The sequence below is a fragment of the Caloenas nicobarica genome, chromosome 15 (genome assembly GCF_036013445.1).
Source record: "Caloenas nicobarica isolate bCalNic1 chromosome 15, bCalNic1.hap1, whole genome shotgun sequence".
In the NCBI taxonomy this organism is placed as follows: domain Eukaryota; kingdom Metazoa; phylum Chordata; class Aves; order Columbiformes; family Columbidae; genus Caloenas; species Caloenas nicobarica.
In genome coordinates, this window is record NC_088259.1 from 9,437,714 (window position 1) to 9,452,370 (window position 14,657).

The 14,657-nt window shown below is 55.0% G+C and overlaps 2 protein-coding genes across 2 annotated transcripts; both read left to right on the forward strand.

Moving 5' to 3' along the window:
- Positions 1-46: 46 nt before the first annotated feature.
- Positions 47-7,795, forward strand: ZGPAT (zinc finger CCCH-type and G-patch domain containing). Its single transcript, XM_065645856.1, has 6 exons — positions 47-1,084; positions 1,805-1,938; positions 2,666-2,824; positions 3,845-3,976; positions 4,852-5,269; positions 5,717-7,795. The coding sequence occupies exons 1-6, from the start codon at positions 441-443 to the stop codon at positions 5,853-5,855; spliced, it is 1,626 nt and encodes a 541-aa protein (XP_065501928.1). The 5' UTR covers positions 47-440; the 3' UTR covers positions 5,856-7,795.
- Positions 7,253-14,619, forward strand: LIME1 (Lck interacting transmembrane adaptor 1). The gene is made up of 9 exons (XM_065645996.1): positions 7,253-7,373; positions 9,975-10,154; positions 10,322-10,470; positions 10,807-10,916; positions 12,395-12,541; positions 13,043-13,094; positions 13,174-13,261; positions 13,440-13,864; positions 14,221-14,619. The coding sequence occupies exons 1-9, from the start codon at positions 7,253-7,255 to the stop codon at positions 14,617-14,619; spliced, it is 1,671 nt and encodes a 556-aa protein (XP_065502068.1).
- Positions 14,620-14,657: the final 38 nt, after the last annotated feature.

Genomic DNA, 14,657 nt, shown 5'->3' on the forward strand with positions numbered 1-14,657 from the left:
GGAAGTTGTTGGGGTGTCATGGCGGCGGCACAGTAGAGCAGGGGGAGCTGAGGGGTGAGCGGGGTGGCCGAGGCAGGGACGGGCAGGGAGGTCACAGAGGTCACTGCCGGCCTCGAAGTGGAAGGACCGCGCCGTGAGTGCCCGGGCTGCGAGAGGAGCGGCGCCGTGCATACGCCCGGTGCGTTCGAGCGGGCACCGTGGCGGGGGCGGGCAGGGCAGGGCAGGGCCCGGCCTCTCCTCGGCCTCTCCCATCGCCTTTCGCCGCCTGTTCGCTGCAGGACCATCGCCTGGTCCCTCCCGAGGGAAGTGGCGGGACGGCGGGGTACGTGGTGGCTCCTGCGGACAAGGGCTTGTTGTCCAAAAAGTTGCTTGTCTTAAGTAAACACTTTGCGTTCTGAGTTCCCGGGCAGGACGCAGTTGAACAGCCCTTTGTTTTGCCGATGATGGATGAAGAGAGTCTGGAAGCCGCCATCCAGACCTACAACGCGCAGCTGCAGCAGGTGGAGCTGGCGCTGGGGGCTGGCCTGGACCCCTCGCAGCAGTCGGACTTGATTCAGTTGCAGGAGGATTTAAAGCAGCTGATAGAACTGACCGAATCCAGCCTGGTGTCTGTTAAAAAGAGCAAACTGCTGGCTACTTTAAATCCAAATGCCTCCTCCTCCCCAGCAGGTCTGGAGCCGGGCACCACCCCAGACAGTTCTGCCCAAGATGAGGAATATGCGGCTTTTAAGGAAGCGATTGCCGAGCTAGGAACTGACGAGAAACCTTCAGCTAATAACGATGCGATATCTAAAAAAGATGATGATGAAACTGATGACAAATGTGAATCAAAGTACAATGAAGAGGAGGAGGAGGAGCCTTACAGAGAGGAGGAGGAGGAGGAACTGAGTGGGATGAAGGTGAAAGCCCCTTACTACAGTTCGTGGGGGACCCTGGAGTACCATAACGCCATGATCGTGGGGATGGAGGAGCTGGAGGACGGCAGCACAGGGGTCCGGGTGCTGTATCTCTACCCCACTCACAAGTCTCTCAAGCCGTGTCCTTTCTTCCTGGATGACAAGTGCAGATTTAAAGAGAACTGTCGGTAAAAAAGAAACAAGGGCGGGAGGGGTCTCGTGGCTGTCCTATAGCTAAAGGCCTCGTTGTTCAAAGGGATAAAGCTCCTCTGAAAGTGCCATGTTTGGCTTTTGTACTAAATGAAATTTTGCAGGTTTATTTATGTTTTTAGAACATGTTATGGTAAGCGGTGGCAGTGGTTTGGTTGTTTTCGGTAGATGAAATGGAAAAACCCATGGGGAAAGTTACAGAGGTTACTAAATTAATTACTATTTTAAAATAAACCACCAAAGCTCCTCTGTCAATAGCGCACACATTCCGGTTGCACAGAGGTTGTAGAGTCTCCATCTTTGAAGATCTTTAGAACTTCATTCGATAAAGCCCTTGAGCAACTGGATCAGCCTTTGAAGGTGGTTTCGCTTGCAGAAGGAGGCTGGACCAGGGACCTGCATGTCTGTGCAATCTGGTTTATCTCAAAGGATCTGTGAGACTTTTTACTGGATGTGTCACTGGCAAGGAAAGCTTAATTTTCTGTGGTGGGATGCATACTTTGTGATATGCTTTAACTAATATGTTTAAGATGAAAAATGAATAACTTGTGTGATGGAAACATCGTAAAACTTCCGTAATTACTGGTGAAGATTCACCACCACTGACAACTCATTTGCATTTCCTTTAAGGAGAGAAGAGTTTTTATTTAAAACCTTTTATTTAAAGGAGATAATTCCTCTCCCACCTCCCCTGGCAGGTTTTCGCATGGCCAGGTGGTCGCTGTGGAGGAACTTCAGCCATTCCAGGAGCCCGACCTGAGCGCGCTGGGCGTGGGCTCAGCCTGCCTGGCCAAACACAGCGATGGGATCTGGTACACGGCAAAAATAACCGGTGAGTCGTGCCTGAGCGCGCTTTGCGGGATTCTGGGAGGACGATGAAGTGAATATAAAGCTCAACTATTTTTGGTTAACAATGGAAAAACGTTGACTGTGTACCTGCATCCCTAAACTGAAAATCTTGATGTAGCTGAGAAAACGCTCTGATTTTTCTTGGGCTTGCAAAGAGAATAGGCTGGGAAACAGGAGAGTGTTTGACAAAAATGAGATGGAAGAGCAGGAACATGGAAAGGAAATGACAACATCAACTGCACTGGCAGGGAAGAGGCAGGTATTGCAGGAATTCACGTACATATTAGGTTAGAATCGCAATAATCTTCTCTTTTTTAAACAAAAGCTGGGGAGGTGGCTGCTGGCGCAGCCTTCCCTGTATCCTGGAGGGAGTGAGGGTTTAGTCTCTCCTTCCGTCTTTCTTTGACTATTCTTAGGTCAGAGAGGAGCAAGTCTTAACTTCTCTTTAATCCCATCTTACTTCATTTTTAGAAATCAACCTTTAAGTGTCAACACAGGCATTGTGGGAATAGGTTTTCATTGCAGTGGGTGCATCTCCCTCCCAGACAGAAGTCTAAAGCACAAAATAGAACCAGAACTTTTAAAACACGTTCCTTGGGCCTTTCCCCTCTCCCCTGTCATTCCACTGGAGCAAACTGCTTTAGAAAGCCCTTGGCCGGTTGCATACTGGAACCTTACTGGAGCTCTCGTCCTCGCTTGTCTTTCCATAGACATCGACAGCGGTTACTACACGGTGAAGTTTGATTCCCTGCTGCTCAAGGAAGCTGTGGTGGAAGGAGACAGCGTCATTCCCCCGCTGCGCAGCGACGACGGTGCCTCATCTGCTGAGTCTGACGAGGACAACATCGATGATTCAGGTTACGCTAAAGGTGAGAGTGGGGACGGTGTGAGCGAACGCGACTTGTGATCCAGGTCTGGGACTGACTGACTTGCCCTCCTGGAGCTTTCACTGTGAGTGTCTCACCCCAATTGAAGAGCAGCTCAGCTCTGTGTGTCTTCCTGAAAGAGAATGGTAATTAGCTCTTGTGTTGCAGTTGCAAACTAAAATATTTGTTTTATGCAAATTACTGGGCTAACGAAGGTTGGAGGATTCCATGGGAATGCCCAAGACAAGAAAGAAGAGGGTGTGATGTTTTAGAGTCAAGTTCCGAGCTCTGAGGCTTGCTCTTATGTGACTGGCTGAGCTAATGAGTGAGTTGGGAGATTTCCGCATCTCCAGGAGCTCCATGTAGCTTCACAAGACTGCGAGACCCCAGGAACTGTGAGTGTTTGGGCCTTGATGGGGTCACAGGAACCACCGTGCCCTGTTTTACTACTGAAAGGTGACAGAGAGCGAGCCCCGGTGACTTCTCTGAGGTGACACAGACAACACTGTCCCTGTGCTAGTGCCACAGTTACGTCACAGGGACAAAGTTGTGTCCTAGAGCTCTTTAAATTAACCTGATAGAGATCATCGGATTCTAATAACACAAAATCAGTATAGTGGCCTAGAGGAGCCTCATACCAGAGACGTGAGCTGGAGGCACAGATTAAATCCTACATGCCACAGTGCCAGACTTTACACTGATGACACATGTCAGTCTGTGTGACCATCTGAGAAGAAAGGAAAGGAACCGTAAAAACTTCTGGATGATTCTGCCTGGAACTAGGAAGTGGAATGTGCGTTAAATCAAGGGAAATCTCTCATTTAAGTAACTCACTGTGCAGCCTTCGTAAAAGGTGACAGCACAATGGAACCAAGGAAGGCCGGAGGAACTGCTGAAGGGTGGGGGACACATATTGTTCTGCTTCGTGTGGGGTTTTCATGCTGTGTGAGTGCCCCAGATGAAGGTTTTTTATGTAGCAGCTTTGTTTCTGTGTTTCACTGTTTCTTCTCTTCTGTGCCACAGTGATAGATTCGGGAGTTCCAGAGAACGGGGAATGGACCCCTGCGTGCAGCTCTTCTTTTGGGGGCTGGGAAGCCCATACTCGCGGTATTGGCTCCAAACTCCTCGTTCGGATGGGATACGAGTTTGGGAAAGGTAAGAGGAGAAGGTGACCTGGTGGTGTGAGGGCCTGGCTGCCTCGTCACCTCCATCTGGTGATGGACCCTGCAGCTAGTTAAGAAAATGGAGATTTTTGGATGAAGCTAAACCTTTTATTTGCTGAAGAGCCTGTTCGGTAAGGCTCGAGCTGTGTGGATAAGGCTCCACCTGCCTGGAACTGATAGAAGGAGCAAAGGTTTATGGTTGGACTTGATCTTGAGGGTCTCTTACAACCAAAATGATTCTATAAAGGAATAGCTGTTTAATCGAAGTACGGGCATATGTGTGCACCAGCCCCTGTCTGGTAGTACTGGAGGCATTTGGACCATGGTCAAGTTCATGATTAAAGCCATGAGAACTCTCTTTTGAGGTGTTCAAAGGTTTCAGGTAGAAGGGAACTGATCTCTGAAGCTTCTGATGTCTGTGTTAAAGCATCTCCTGGCTCTAGACACAGACTTCAAAGCCTGCTGAACCAGCTGCTTGCTGCTCAAGTTGTACAGAGCCTTGGGGGCTGTGGGAGGCCAACTGCGTTTGTCTTGGGTTCTCCCAGAGGAACCAAACCAGTTTTAAGAAGAACCTGGCTTGAGAAGCTGAGAACGTGAGGCTGAGCCTGGTTTCACAGAAACCGGCCTGACAGATGGCCTCAGGCTTTTTATCCTGGATCTTCTGCTCTGGAAGGTTCCTGTCCCAGCACCCGCATCCACCATGCTGGGGCCTCTGCTGCTCCCCTCGACTGGGGTGGTGGTTATGGCTTTTTGTACCTCAAAAGCCGTTTTGTTCTGAGGTTGTGACTGTCAGTGTGAGCTTGTGGTGGGAGGTGACTCCAGAAGGGATATCCTCGCTTGCAGTAATTGTGTGGTGTCTCTCCTCAGGGTTAGGGAAGAATTGCGATGGCCGAGTGGAGCCAGTACAGGCTGTGGTGCTTCCTCGAGGGAAATCCCTCGACCAGTGTGCTGAGGTGCTGCAGAAGAAGAAACTGGGGAAGCTGGACCCAGGCAAATTGGGGAAATGCCGAGCAAAGGGAAACGGCTCTGGACGGTCCCCTGCGGGCAGCCGCAAGCCTCCCCGCAATGTGTTTGACTTTTTGAATGAGAAACTGCAAGGGAAGAGTGCTGGGGAGAAGGCTGGAGGGACAGCACTGCCCGCGAGAAGCAGCAAAGAGATTTACCGCGCCAGCAAGAGCAGCAGGAAGGCCCTGAGCGTCCGCCTCCTCCAGACAGCAGAGAAGATTGAACAAACGCAGAGGGATATCATAGGGATCCAGCAGGCCCTGGAGCGCAACTTCGGACGGTAGGAAAACATTCTCTTTGGGGGCTGCAGGATGAGCTGCTGGGAGGGGATGGGCTTGAAATCAGGTGGAGGAGGAACAATTGGAACATATCTGGATGAGGCAGAAAGGGGAGGAAGGAGAGAGACTTTAGCGCATGCTGCAGACCAGCGTGCGCCCTGGCTGACATATCTGGGGTCCGTTGACTGGAGTTGAGGCTATGGCAAAGAGAGGAGCTCTCTGAGGGAAGGTTCTGGAACCCTTCTCGTGCCTGTCTCTGCAGCACTGCTGTCAAGCATGCCACCAGGGCGTTTTCTAGCCCAGGTTGTGCTAAGCATCAGGTTCCTCCTGGCTTTCAGCAGGTCACTTGCGCTGATCCCACAGGAAAGGGCAAACCTTCCTGAGATGCTCACAAGCCTTTGATCTCAATCACGCAGAGTGACGTTGCTGTGATGCTTTTTTGCTTCCAGGCACAGTGTTGCTGCAGCTCGGCTGGAGGAGAAGCTGGCGAACGCACACAAGCAGCTGGGGCAGCTGCAGGCACAGGAGGCCAGTCTGCAGCGAGAGCAGGAGAAAGCTGACACGCACAAGAAGATGACAGAGTTCTGATCTCTGAGGAAAGTGTTTGACCACAGGGATGGTCCTTGTAGCTGTGGCCTTGGAGCCTGGCTGAGCCATCCTGCTCCTCTGGGTGCTTCAGGCTGCCCAGCCTGAAAACTGGGCTGAAAAGCAGCAGTTTCTAAAACCAGATGGTTCTGAGCTCTGCGGGGAGGAGCACACAGCCACCCAGCCTCAAAGTGTTCAGTGAGCCTGGGCCTTGTGGAAGGACCAGCTCCAAGAAATAGGATTCTCTGCTCTCTCGCACACTTCTTCCCTCCGTTACCGCTGCTGTGGCACCTCCATCCCGAGCACGTAGCTACTCGGGTGGTACCACTGGTGGTACGAACCAGCTGGGGGGGCTCCTAGCGCCCCACATCCTGCCGGCACCTGTGGCTTGTGTTTGCCACCAACTGCCATTGCAGGCGAGGCAGAGTCCCCAGCACACCTCAACGAAGCAGAAGAGGCTTGTGCTGGGTAAAAACAACGAAGGCAAATTGCCTCAGCTGCTCTCTGCCTTCTGGTTTTTGCTGTGGGTTTTATCTGAGAACTCCATTTTTTGGGGGAGCGGTTCCTTGTAGCCCTAGAATAGACAGAAAACGGGCAGCATGGAGGTGGGTACGAGTGGCCTCAAGCATCCAATTTCATCACTTTGACTGTCAGAGCATCCCCAGGATGTGCTGCAGCCCAGCTCATTGGTATGGGAAGCTGTGTGATTCTGCAAGTGCCAAAGCTGGGGGAATAAGCAAAGTAGCATATTCCCAAACGTCCTGGCCAGGAACAACCGCACAGGGAACCTGGTGATTTTTGTCATTGTTGTGTGAGTTTTTCTGCCCTGGGTGGCTCACTGAACACAGGTGCTTTGATTAAAAATCCTCGGGACACAGATGCAGGTCAAGAGTTGCCCCTGATGGGCACAGAGATGGGGTCTGTGTGTGCAGCCCCCACTGCAGAGCTCCAGGCTCTGCTGGCAGCAGCGAGTGCCCTTCCCTGCAGTGGGACAGTCCTTGGCCAGGAGAGATGGCTTCTCCCCGAGGGTAAATTCTGCGTTGGTGGCAGCCAGTCCTTGCCCCAGAGGAGATGGTGGTTTCATCAGACTCTGGTTCTGGTTGGACTTGTGCGTTGTAAGTACTTTTTTAAAAAAAAAAAATCGTTTGCAATTTCATGCCAGTATCTAAGGACACATATTTTTCTTTATCTAAGAAATCAATTTCCTTTTATTCTATGAGTCATTTTTCTGATGAAGTTTTGCTCCTTTGGTGCCACCTTTTTTTTTTTTAATCTGTTCGTAAGAAACTTCTAAAGCCATTGGCCTGGGCTGCATCTCCTCGAAGGGTCAGGCTGCCAAACTCACCAGAGGAGATGAAAGGAGATACGATCAGAGTTGTTCATGTCATGTGGGATTACGCATGGCTGCAGACACACCTAAAAAACTCAGAGCGACAGGAAAAGTGAACAAGATGAACGTCTGCAGGAAAGCTGTTGGAGTGAGTCCTGGAAAGCCCCTGTGGTTCAGTGTGGATGTGAGAGGTGCTGTGAGCTGCCTCAAGCGCTTCAGCATCCATTGGGTCGTAGCTAAATTAACTGCACTATCTTAATTGTTCTAATTTGTGTTCTCCACACACTGGGCTTAACTGGAGGGTTTACCAGCGGCTGCTCAGCATCCTTCCCGTGCAGGTGACGATGTGTTCCCCACACTCGAGTGCTGACGAGGATTCGTGTGCCCAGCTCAGCACAGGCGCTCGCTGCCTTGGTTTGTTTTGTGCTCTGACACTGTTTAACATCGTTGTCTCTGTAAGAATTGGGTGTATTAGCCCTGTGCCTTGGCAAAGTCATATATTGACCCTTCCTTGGGATTTCCACAGCCTCACTTGTCAGACCCTGATCTGAATGGCTCCTGCCTCCCACCCAGGACAGTTCACATCCCTGGTGAATAAAGCTGGGTTTTATTTTTTCCCTCCCTCCTTGTAAGGTGTTGTTCATTTGCAAGGTAATGATGGTATGTGGCAACCCGTTCTTCCTTTATATCCCCCGTGGGCAGAGAACCAGCACTAAAACCAGCCGGGCGGGGAGCAGAGCGCAGCGGAGGCCGCTCTGGCGGGCCGGGTGCCGCAGAGGCAGCGGCAGCACCCCAGACGGGGAGGAACCCAGATGTGCTGGGTGCAGCAACCACCTCTGCAGGAAACGAGCTGTGGTGTGCGCTGCACAGCGGCTGCTCGGAGCCCTCTGCTGAAGAGGAGTGGGAGAGCTCAGATCAGGATGTTTGAAATGTTTGGGAACTCCTGATGAGGAATCGCTCTGCAGGGTAAAGGCAACGGAGTTCTCCAGGTTGGCTGGCAAGGAAGAGAGCATGATTGGGTTCCTCTTCTTTGTGCTCATCAGCTTTTGAGCTTCTGCAAAGTAAGTGGTGGTGGGAAACTTGGGTGTCTGCAACTAAACCAGGGGATGAAAAAATACTTTAAACCCCTGGATCTATATAGAAATGGCAGCATTGTTGGAGATGCTGTTGCGGCTGGACAGGCAGGATTCCTGCGCTGTGGTGGGGAAGCATCGGCCACGTTAAACGTTGGCCACCAGATCTGTGCCGTTTAATGCTTTGTCGCTCTGGAAGCATCTGGGCTGAAAAACGAAGAAAAGGTGCTTGATCCTGGCAATGCTGCTGGGGACCCGTGGCTTGCATCTAGAGGCTGAGTGGGAACTGGTTACTTTCCTGGTGAATGAATTGCTGAGTTCAGAGGTGCGGAGCGTTGTTTTTTCAACAGAAAGATTTCCAGTTGTCTTGTGGGAGGGGGAGTAGATTTTTTGTTTGCATGTGGAACAGCCCTTGGGGAACTGCAGCACTCCTGGCTGCAGGTGAGGAGGCTTGAGAGAGCGTGGCCGTTGAAACGCTGTCTTCTGTAAACCCGAAATGATGTAAAAGTGCTGAATTTGTGGTAAGAAACCCACTATGGTAGGCAGGTGATTGTGGAGAAAACGTGCATCTTCTTAATCCCCCCATCCTCGGCTTTGGAACCTGGCTGCCCGTCCCGGCAGCACCGGGGTCCCGCTGGGCCACCGTCCTGCGGCTGATGGGCTCTGCTGAAAAGCTCTTTTTCTGCTGACAAGGGCATTTCTCTGCCCCAGCGAGTGCATTGCCAGCAATCGTGGAAGGGCAGGAAGAAAAAAAAATGCTGAAACGATGTCAGCCTCAACCAAAGCCACACGGTGTGAACAGGTGGGTCCCTCACCTTAAGGCTTTAAAATTATATTTTCTCAGAAACCAGTCTAGCATACGAGTGGTCATCAGGACTGTCATTAGAAGCGCGTGTCCAACTTTTGTGACGTTTGGGTCTGGTGTTCAGAAACACAGTTGGTCCTTTCTAAATGAAACGCCTCCCAAGGAGTTTGGCGATGAAATCTCTCTCTCCTGCTGTAGAAATGTGAGTCAAGTGGGTGAGATCTTGTGCCTGCTCCATGTTTGAAATAGTCTTAAAATTTACTAATTGCATCCCATGGTGTGGGGCAGATTCAGTGCTCTTAACTGCCTGTTATGGGGCTTTCGCTTTTCATCACTTTGAAAAGAAAAAAAAAAGATCCACTTCTGCTTCTTGGCACTTCTTTTGGTACAACTCCCCAGGGTACCCGAGCTGTGTTTGCTGCAGCCGTGCTCACAATCACTGGTGGAAATCAGCTTGAGATGCCTGTGCTGGTTTCTTGCAAATACACTTTTAGTAGTTTCACAGACTCTTCTCTGTGTGTGGTTTTATCTGGGTAGATGAATCAGGGCCCAGGCGCTAGCAGCAGCGCTCCATTTTACACTGGATTTAATCTTGTTTTTGTCAAACCCAGCTGAGAAACTTGTGCCTTTTGTAGGAGTCACAAAACACTCCCGTGTCCTGGAGTAACAAACCAGCTGCGTTTGTCGCGCCTGTGCTGGGTGCCGCGACGGGGAGTTGTACCCTCCTGGGGCTGTGGGTGTCACACACTGTCATCTTCAAAGCTGCCTTGGTTTGTGGGGCGACACGTTACAAAATGCCGCCTCCCGAGTCTCCTGCCCCAGAGAAGAACCCCAGGGCCAGCAGATCGATGACTCTATTGGCAGGAAATTCAGGTGTACCCGTCAGAAGGTGTGTTGGACACTTTTCCTTGCAGACAGCTCGGTCCTGCCTGAGTGGCTTCAGGTGCTGGGTTTTCCTCTCAAATTTGTAATTCTGGGAGGATCAACATGTCCTCAAAGTGGCTTCTCCCAGCAGCTGCTGAGCCCAACAGAGCTGCACCAAGAATTCGTACACGTCAAAAACCCAGGAGCAGCCTCTGACCTGCTTCATGAAAGTAGGTCAGAAGAATTTCTATATATTGATAGAGAAGTCTCTCCATTCTTCAATCTTAAAAATTCAGGTGTGGAAAATCCACCCGCTGTGGGATGAGCTGCCCCGTGTGCTCCTGCCTCGGTGCGCTGAAAGCTCGCACTTTGATTCCGACGTAACGCCGGCTCGCAGCTGTCACACCTCGTCAGAATTCTGTCTGCCGAACCCCCGAGCTGCTCGGTTCTGCCCCGAACAGCCACCTCTGCACCCCGCGATCCCATCGCGCTAATGAGCTGAACGAGTTCGGCGAGGACCAGCTAAAGCAACAGCCCGTGTTGCAGGTAATCTGTGTAATTAATGTGTGCTCAGACAGAAAAGCAGTTGTTGTCTAATTAAAACATCTTTGGAGAGGAAACAGCCTTCCCTTCCCAGCTCTGATCTCAGCCAGTCTGTCCAGCCCGGTTAGTCCCTACAACCTCTCTGTCTCACTTTCCATGTTGAAATAATTGCTCTCTGGGGGTTCAGGCTTCAGTCAGGGAAGTTTCCAAAGCTGTGGGAAGTTCTCGGATAAAAAGGTGCGACAAGTGGGCACAGGCTTGCTGGTTATTGGGGAAAGAGGCGCCAAAGCTGCTGCAGTGGGGTGCAGGGGAGCGAGCCGGGTCCCCCGATGCGCACAGACCCCCCGCTCGCCCCGGGGCTGCTGTAGCACCCGAGGCTCAGCAGGGCAGGGCGGCTCCTCGCCAGAGCTCAGCTCATCTTTGTCGTCTGGACTAAGAGATATGAGCAGGTGAGTAAGCGGCGCTCGGTGCCACGGGGTGCCAGTGCCAGCCCTGTCCTGCCTTGGAACTCTGCTGCCAGCCCTGTCTGCATCAGTTACCGCGGCTTCTTCAGCTTGTCCCCGGGGCTGGGACCAGCCTCCATCCCCCTTTGGCCCCGGCGTTTTCCAGGCGCTAGCGCAGATCTCCAGTAGCACACCAGCCTTTTTGGGGAGCAGGGCGCGCACGGAGCTGGGAGCAGCAGCCACCATCTTGACACTGGTGCAGGCGAAGTGTGGCCGGGATTTGCTCTGGATTTGCAGCACGCTGAGGGCTGAGCTGGCACAGGGATGATGGGGTGGGGTGTCACCAGAGCCCCCCTGGGAAAGGTGTGGGATGCTGACGGGCTGGGAGCGTCATCTCTTCATGTCGGGCTCCCCGGCACCTTGGAGCCTCCGCGCTGCTTGCTCTGGCCTTGCTGTGGCTGCCATTTGCAGGGAAGGACCTTTTTCCCTGAATAAGGCACAGGTAGAGGGCTGGCTTTGGGCAAGGCATGGCTTTTCTTTAGGCAGAGGAAAGCAGTTGAAAAGTCAGACATTTTTTGCTCTTTGTCACAGCACTGAGTGGCGGCAGGACCGGGGTTGTGCTGGCAGAGCTGGTGCTTGGTTGTGATCCTGGATTGTGCCGGGACGCTGCCGGGAGCGACCCGGGTTCCTGCGAGAGCAGAAATTACAGCGGTGGGGTTTGCAGGGCTGGGCTCAGCCCCCAGGACATCACTGTGCAAACAGGGACAGTGGTGACACCGGCATTGCCGTCGCTCCCACCCGGGATTTTCTCCCCGGTGACTCCACGGGTCTCACGGCACAGGGGACGGGGCCAAACCCGCGGGGCTCAGAGGGGGAGAGGGCGAGACCCTCGGCAGGACCGTGTTCTGGTGCAGGGTGCGGAGCCTGGGGTGCGAGGAGGAGGAGGGAGGGGGGGCGGCTGCGAGGCTGAAGCTCGCCCTGTTTCCGGGAAGCTGAGTCATCTGTTTGCCCATCCAATCTGGGCCACCCCACCGCCGGTGCTGGGGAGCAGTGCCACCCCCGTCCCGCACCCTAGGACAGTGTCCTGGTGTCCCCAGAAAGCACACTGGCACTTTTGGGGTGCCTCCAGATGGTTTTCGGGGTCCCTGGGGCATCTTCTTTTCAACATCTCAGTTTCAGCTTGAGAGCGTGAGTCCTGCTGGGTTGTTTCTTTTTTTCTAAAGGAACCAAAAATGGGAATTTCTCCCCGGGGGGTGGCAGAGCACCTGCTGTGGGGCAGAGCTGCAGAGGTGTCACAGTGACCCCGGGGAGGGCAGCGGTGGCCAGAAAATGGGACGCCCCCCCAGAGCATCCAGAGAGACCCCCTGCCTGGGGACTGCGCTGTGGGGGTCCCAGCAAGCCCTGGGGACCAAGGAGCACCAGCTCGTGCTGTGGTGAGCCCAGCAGCCCTCGGCTGCACCCCCACTCCTGTTTTCTCTCTGCAGAGCTCGGTCCCGCGGCGGTGTTGGACACAGCTCCCCCATGGCTGGGGGTGGGGGGCTGGCACGGAGCCCCCTCCTCCCCGCCGGCACTGCCCTGGCCCTGCTTGGCCTCCTGGTCTACCTGGGCACCCTGTGTGCTGCCTGCAGACGGTATGTGCCGCCCACTGCCCCTCTGCTTCCCCTCCCGGCACTGGGGACCCTCAGTGGCATTGAGGGGCTGCACAGGGAGACCCCGCGTGTGCCCGTCCTGAGCTGGGACCGCTGGGATCTGCTGGTCTGCTCGCCCCGAACCTCCAGCTGCAGCCCCAACACAACCCTGCCTGGGCTGACCTGCACCCCCGAGCCGCCCCCGGCACCCCCCTGTGCCCAAAGGAGCCGGACCCAGCTGGGGACAGGGACGTGGCCTCACAGGGGCAGCTGTGGGAGTGATGGGGATGCCAGAGGTGATGCCGGGGCAATGCCAGCAGTGTCTGGCACAGCTCATGCAGCTGAGAGCCCCCCACTCTCCTGCAGGGCTGGCAAAGGAGCAGGGTGGTGGGTTTGGGGGTGCTGCTGCTCTGGTGAGGGGCACATGACGATGCCTATCGTGGCCACTTTGGGGTCCTGGGGTGTCTGTTCCCCAGCTTGGCTCAGCTCCGCTTCTCCCCACAGCAAGGGCAGGAAGAAGAAGGTCCCTCCGGACGGGGTGAAGCTGGTGGACGAGGTAAGTGCCTGCTGGGGGAGCAGGGTCAGCTGGGGAGCTCCCGGCAGCAATGCTGAGGATGCTCGTTCCCCCGTCGCAGTCCCTGCTCAGGCAGACGCAACTGCGCTCGCTCAGCAAGTCGGACACAAAGCTGCACGAGCTGTACCGGGTGAAGGGCAGGGACGACGGTGAGTGGCCAAGGAGCTGGGGGGGCTGGTGGGGACCGGTGGGGACCGGTGACCCTTGGCGGGTGCCTGCAGTCCCCACATGGCCCGGTGAGCGCATCCCAGCGTGCACACCCGTGCTGCGCTGCCAGCGCAGGGCTGGTCCTTGCTGCATCCCCCATGTCCCCCCGTCTCCCCGCAGCCCAGCGGCCGGCCAGCCTGGATTTCCCCTGTCCCACGGTCCCCCCGGCCACCGGCTCCCGGCACAGCTCTGGCGTCAGCGTCCTCCTGCATCGCGAGCTGCCCCAGATCCCCATCCCCGAGTCCCCGGTCACCTCCCCGGCCCCTGACCAGACTTACTCCAACCTGCTCTTCACCCCGCTGCGGAAGCCGGTGCCTGACACCATGTACGAGTGCCTGGCGGTGGGGGGGGAGGATGCCCCGCTGCCCCCCGTGCCCACCAGCACCCAGGGATCCCATCCACGTGCCGGGCGTGGGGCGGCCGATTACGCCTGTGTCCGCAAGGTGAAGAAGACGGTGCCCGCGGAGGAGCAGGATGGGGCCGTGGCGGGGTCCCCCACAGCCCCCCGGTACTGGGGCGGCACGGGCGATGCCCCCCGGGCAAAGGTAGGGCTCTGGGGGGGCACGGGTAGGCATGGCGCCGGTGCTGCAATCGCTGGATGGGACAATGCGGGGCCACGGGATGTCCATGTTCAGAGCAGGGTGTAAATCAGGCTGCTGCATTTCCAGATGAGCTTTTGGGGGCCAGGATGGAGGTGAGACCCCAAGGGCAGGTGATACCCATGGTGCTCGTCTCTGTGCGCTGCAAAAGGCTCACTGAGTCACGCAAAAAGTGGGATCCCCAGTGGAAAATCCACTGCTGAGACCCTGCCGGTGGCTGTGGGAAGCCAGGGGGCGAACGGGCATGGGGATACCCCACAGTGGGCAAGGATTGTCCCTGATCCCCAACCTTCCTTTTGCAGCTGGAAGACATGTACTCGACAGTGTGCAAAGCCACCAAGAAGAAAACCCAGGTCCCCCCGTTGTCCCCGAGGGCTGCAAGGGACATGGGGGCTGGGCGGCCGCCCCCGCAGCGGGAGGAGGGTGCTCCGGGTGGGTGCTGGTCCCTGGCAGCCCCCCCAGACCCCTGCTACGAGTCCATCAGCGACAGAGCCTGGACTGCTCAGGGCCGCGGCCCCGACCCAGACTACGAGGCCGTGGACATTAACTGGAAGAAGGCAGCAAAACGGGACAAGCCAGGGAAGCCCTGCACCCCCGAGAACCTGTACGAAACCGTCGGTGACATTTGGGCGGGGGAGTCCCGGCGAGCGTCCACCAGGACAGCGGCCAATGGGCTGGAGGTCTATATCACCAACCTATAGCATCCCCTGGAGCGGGGTCTGTGTCCCAGGGGGTCCCA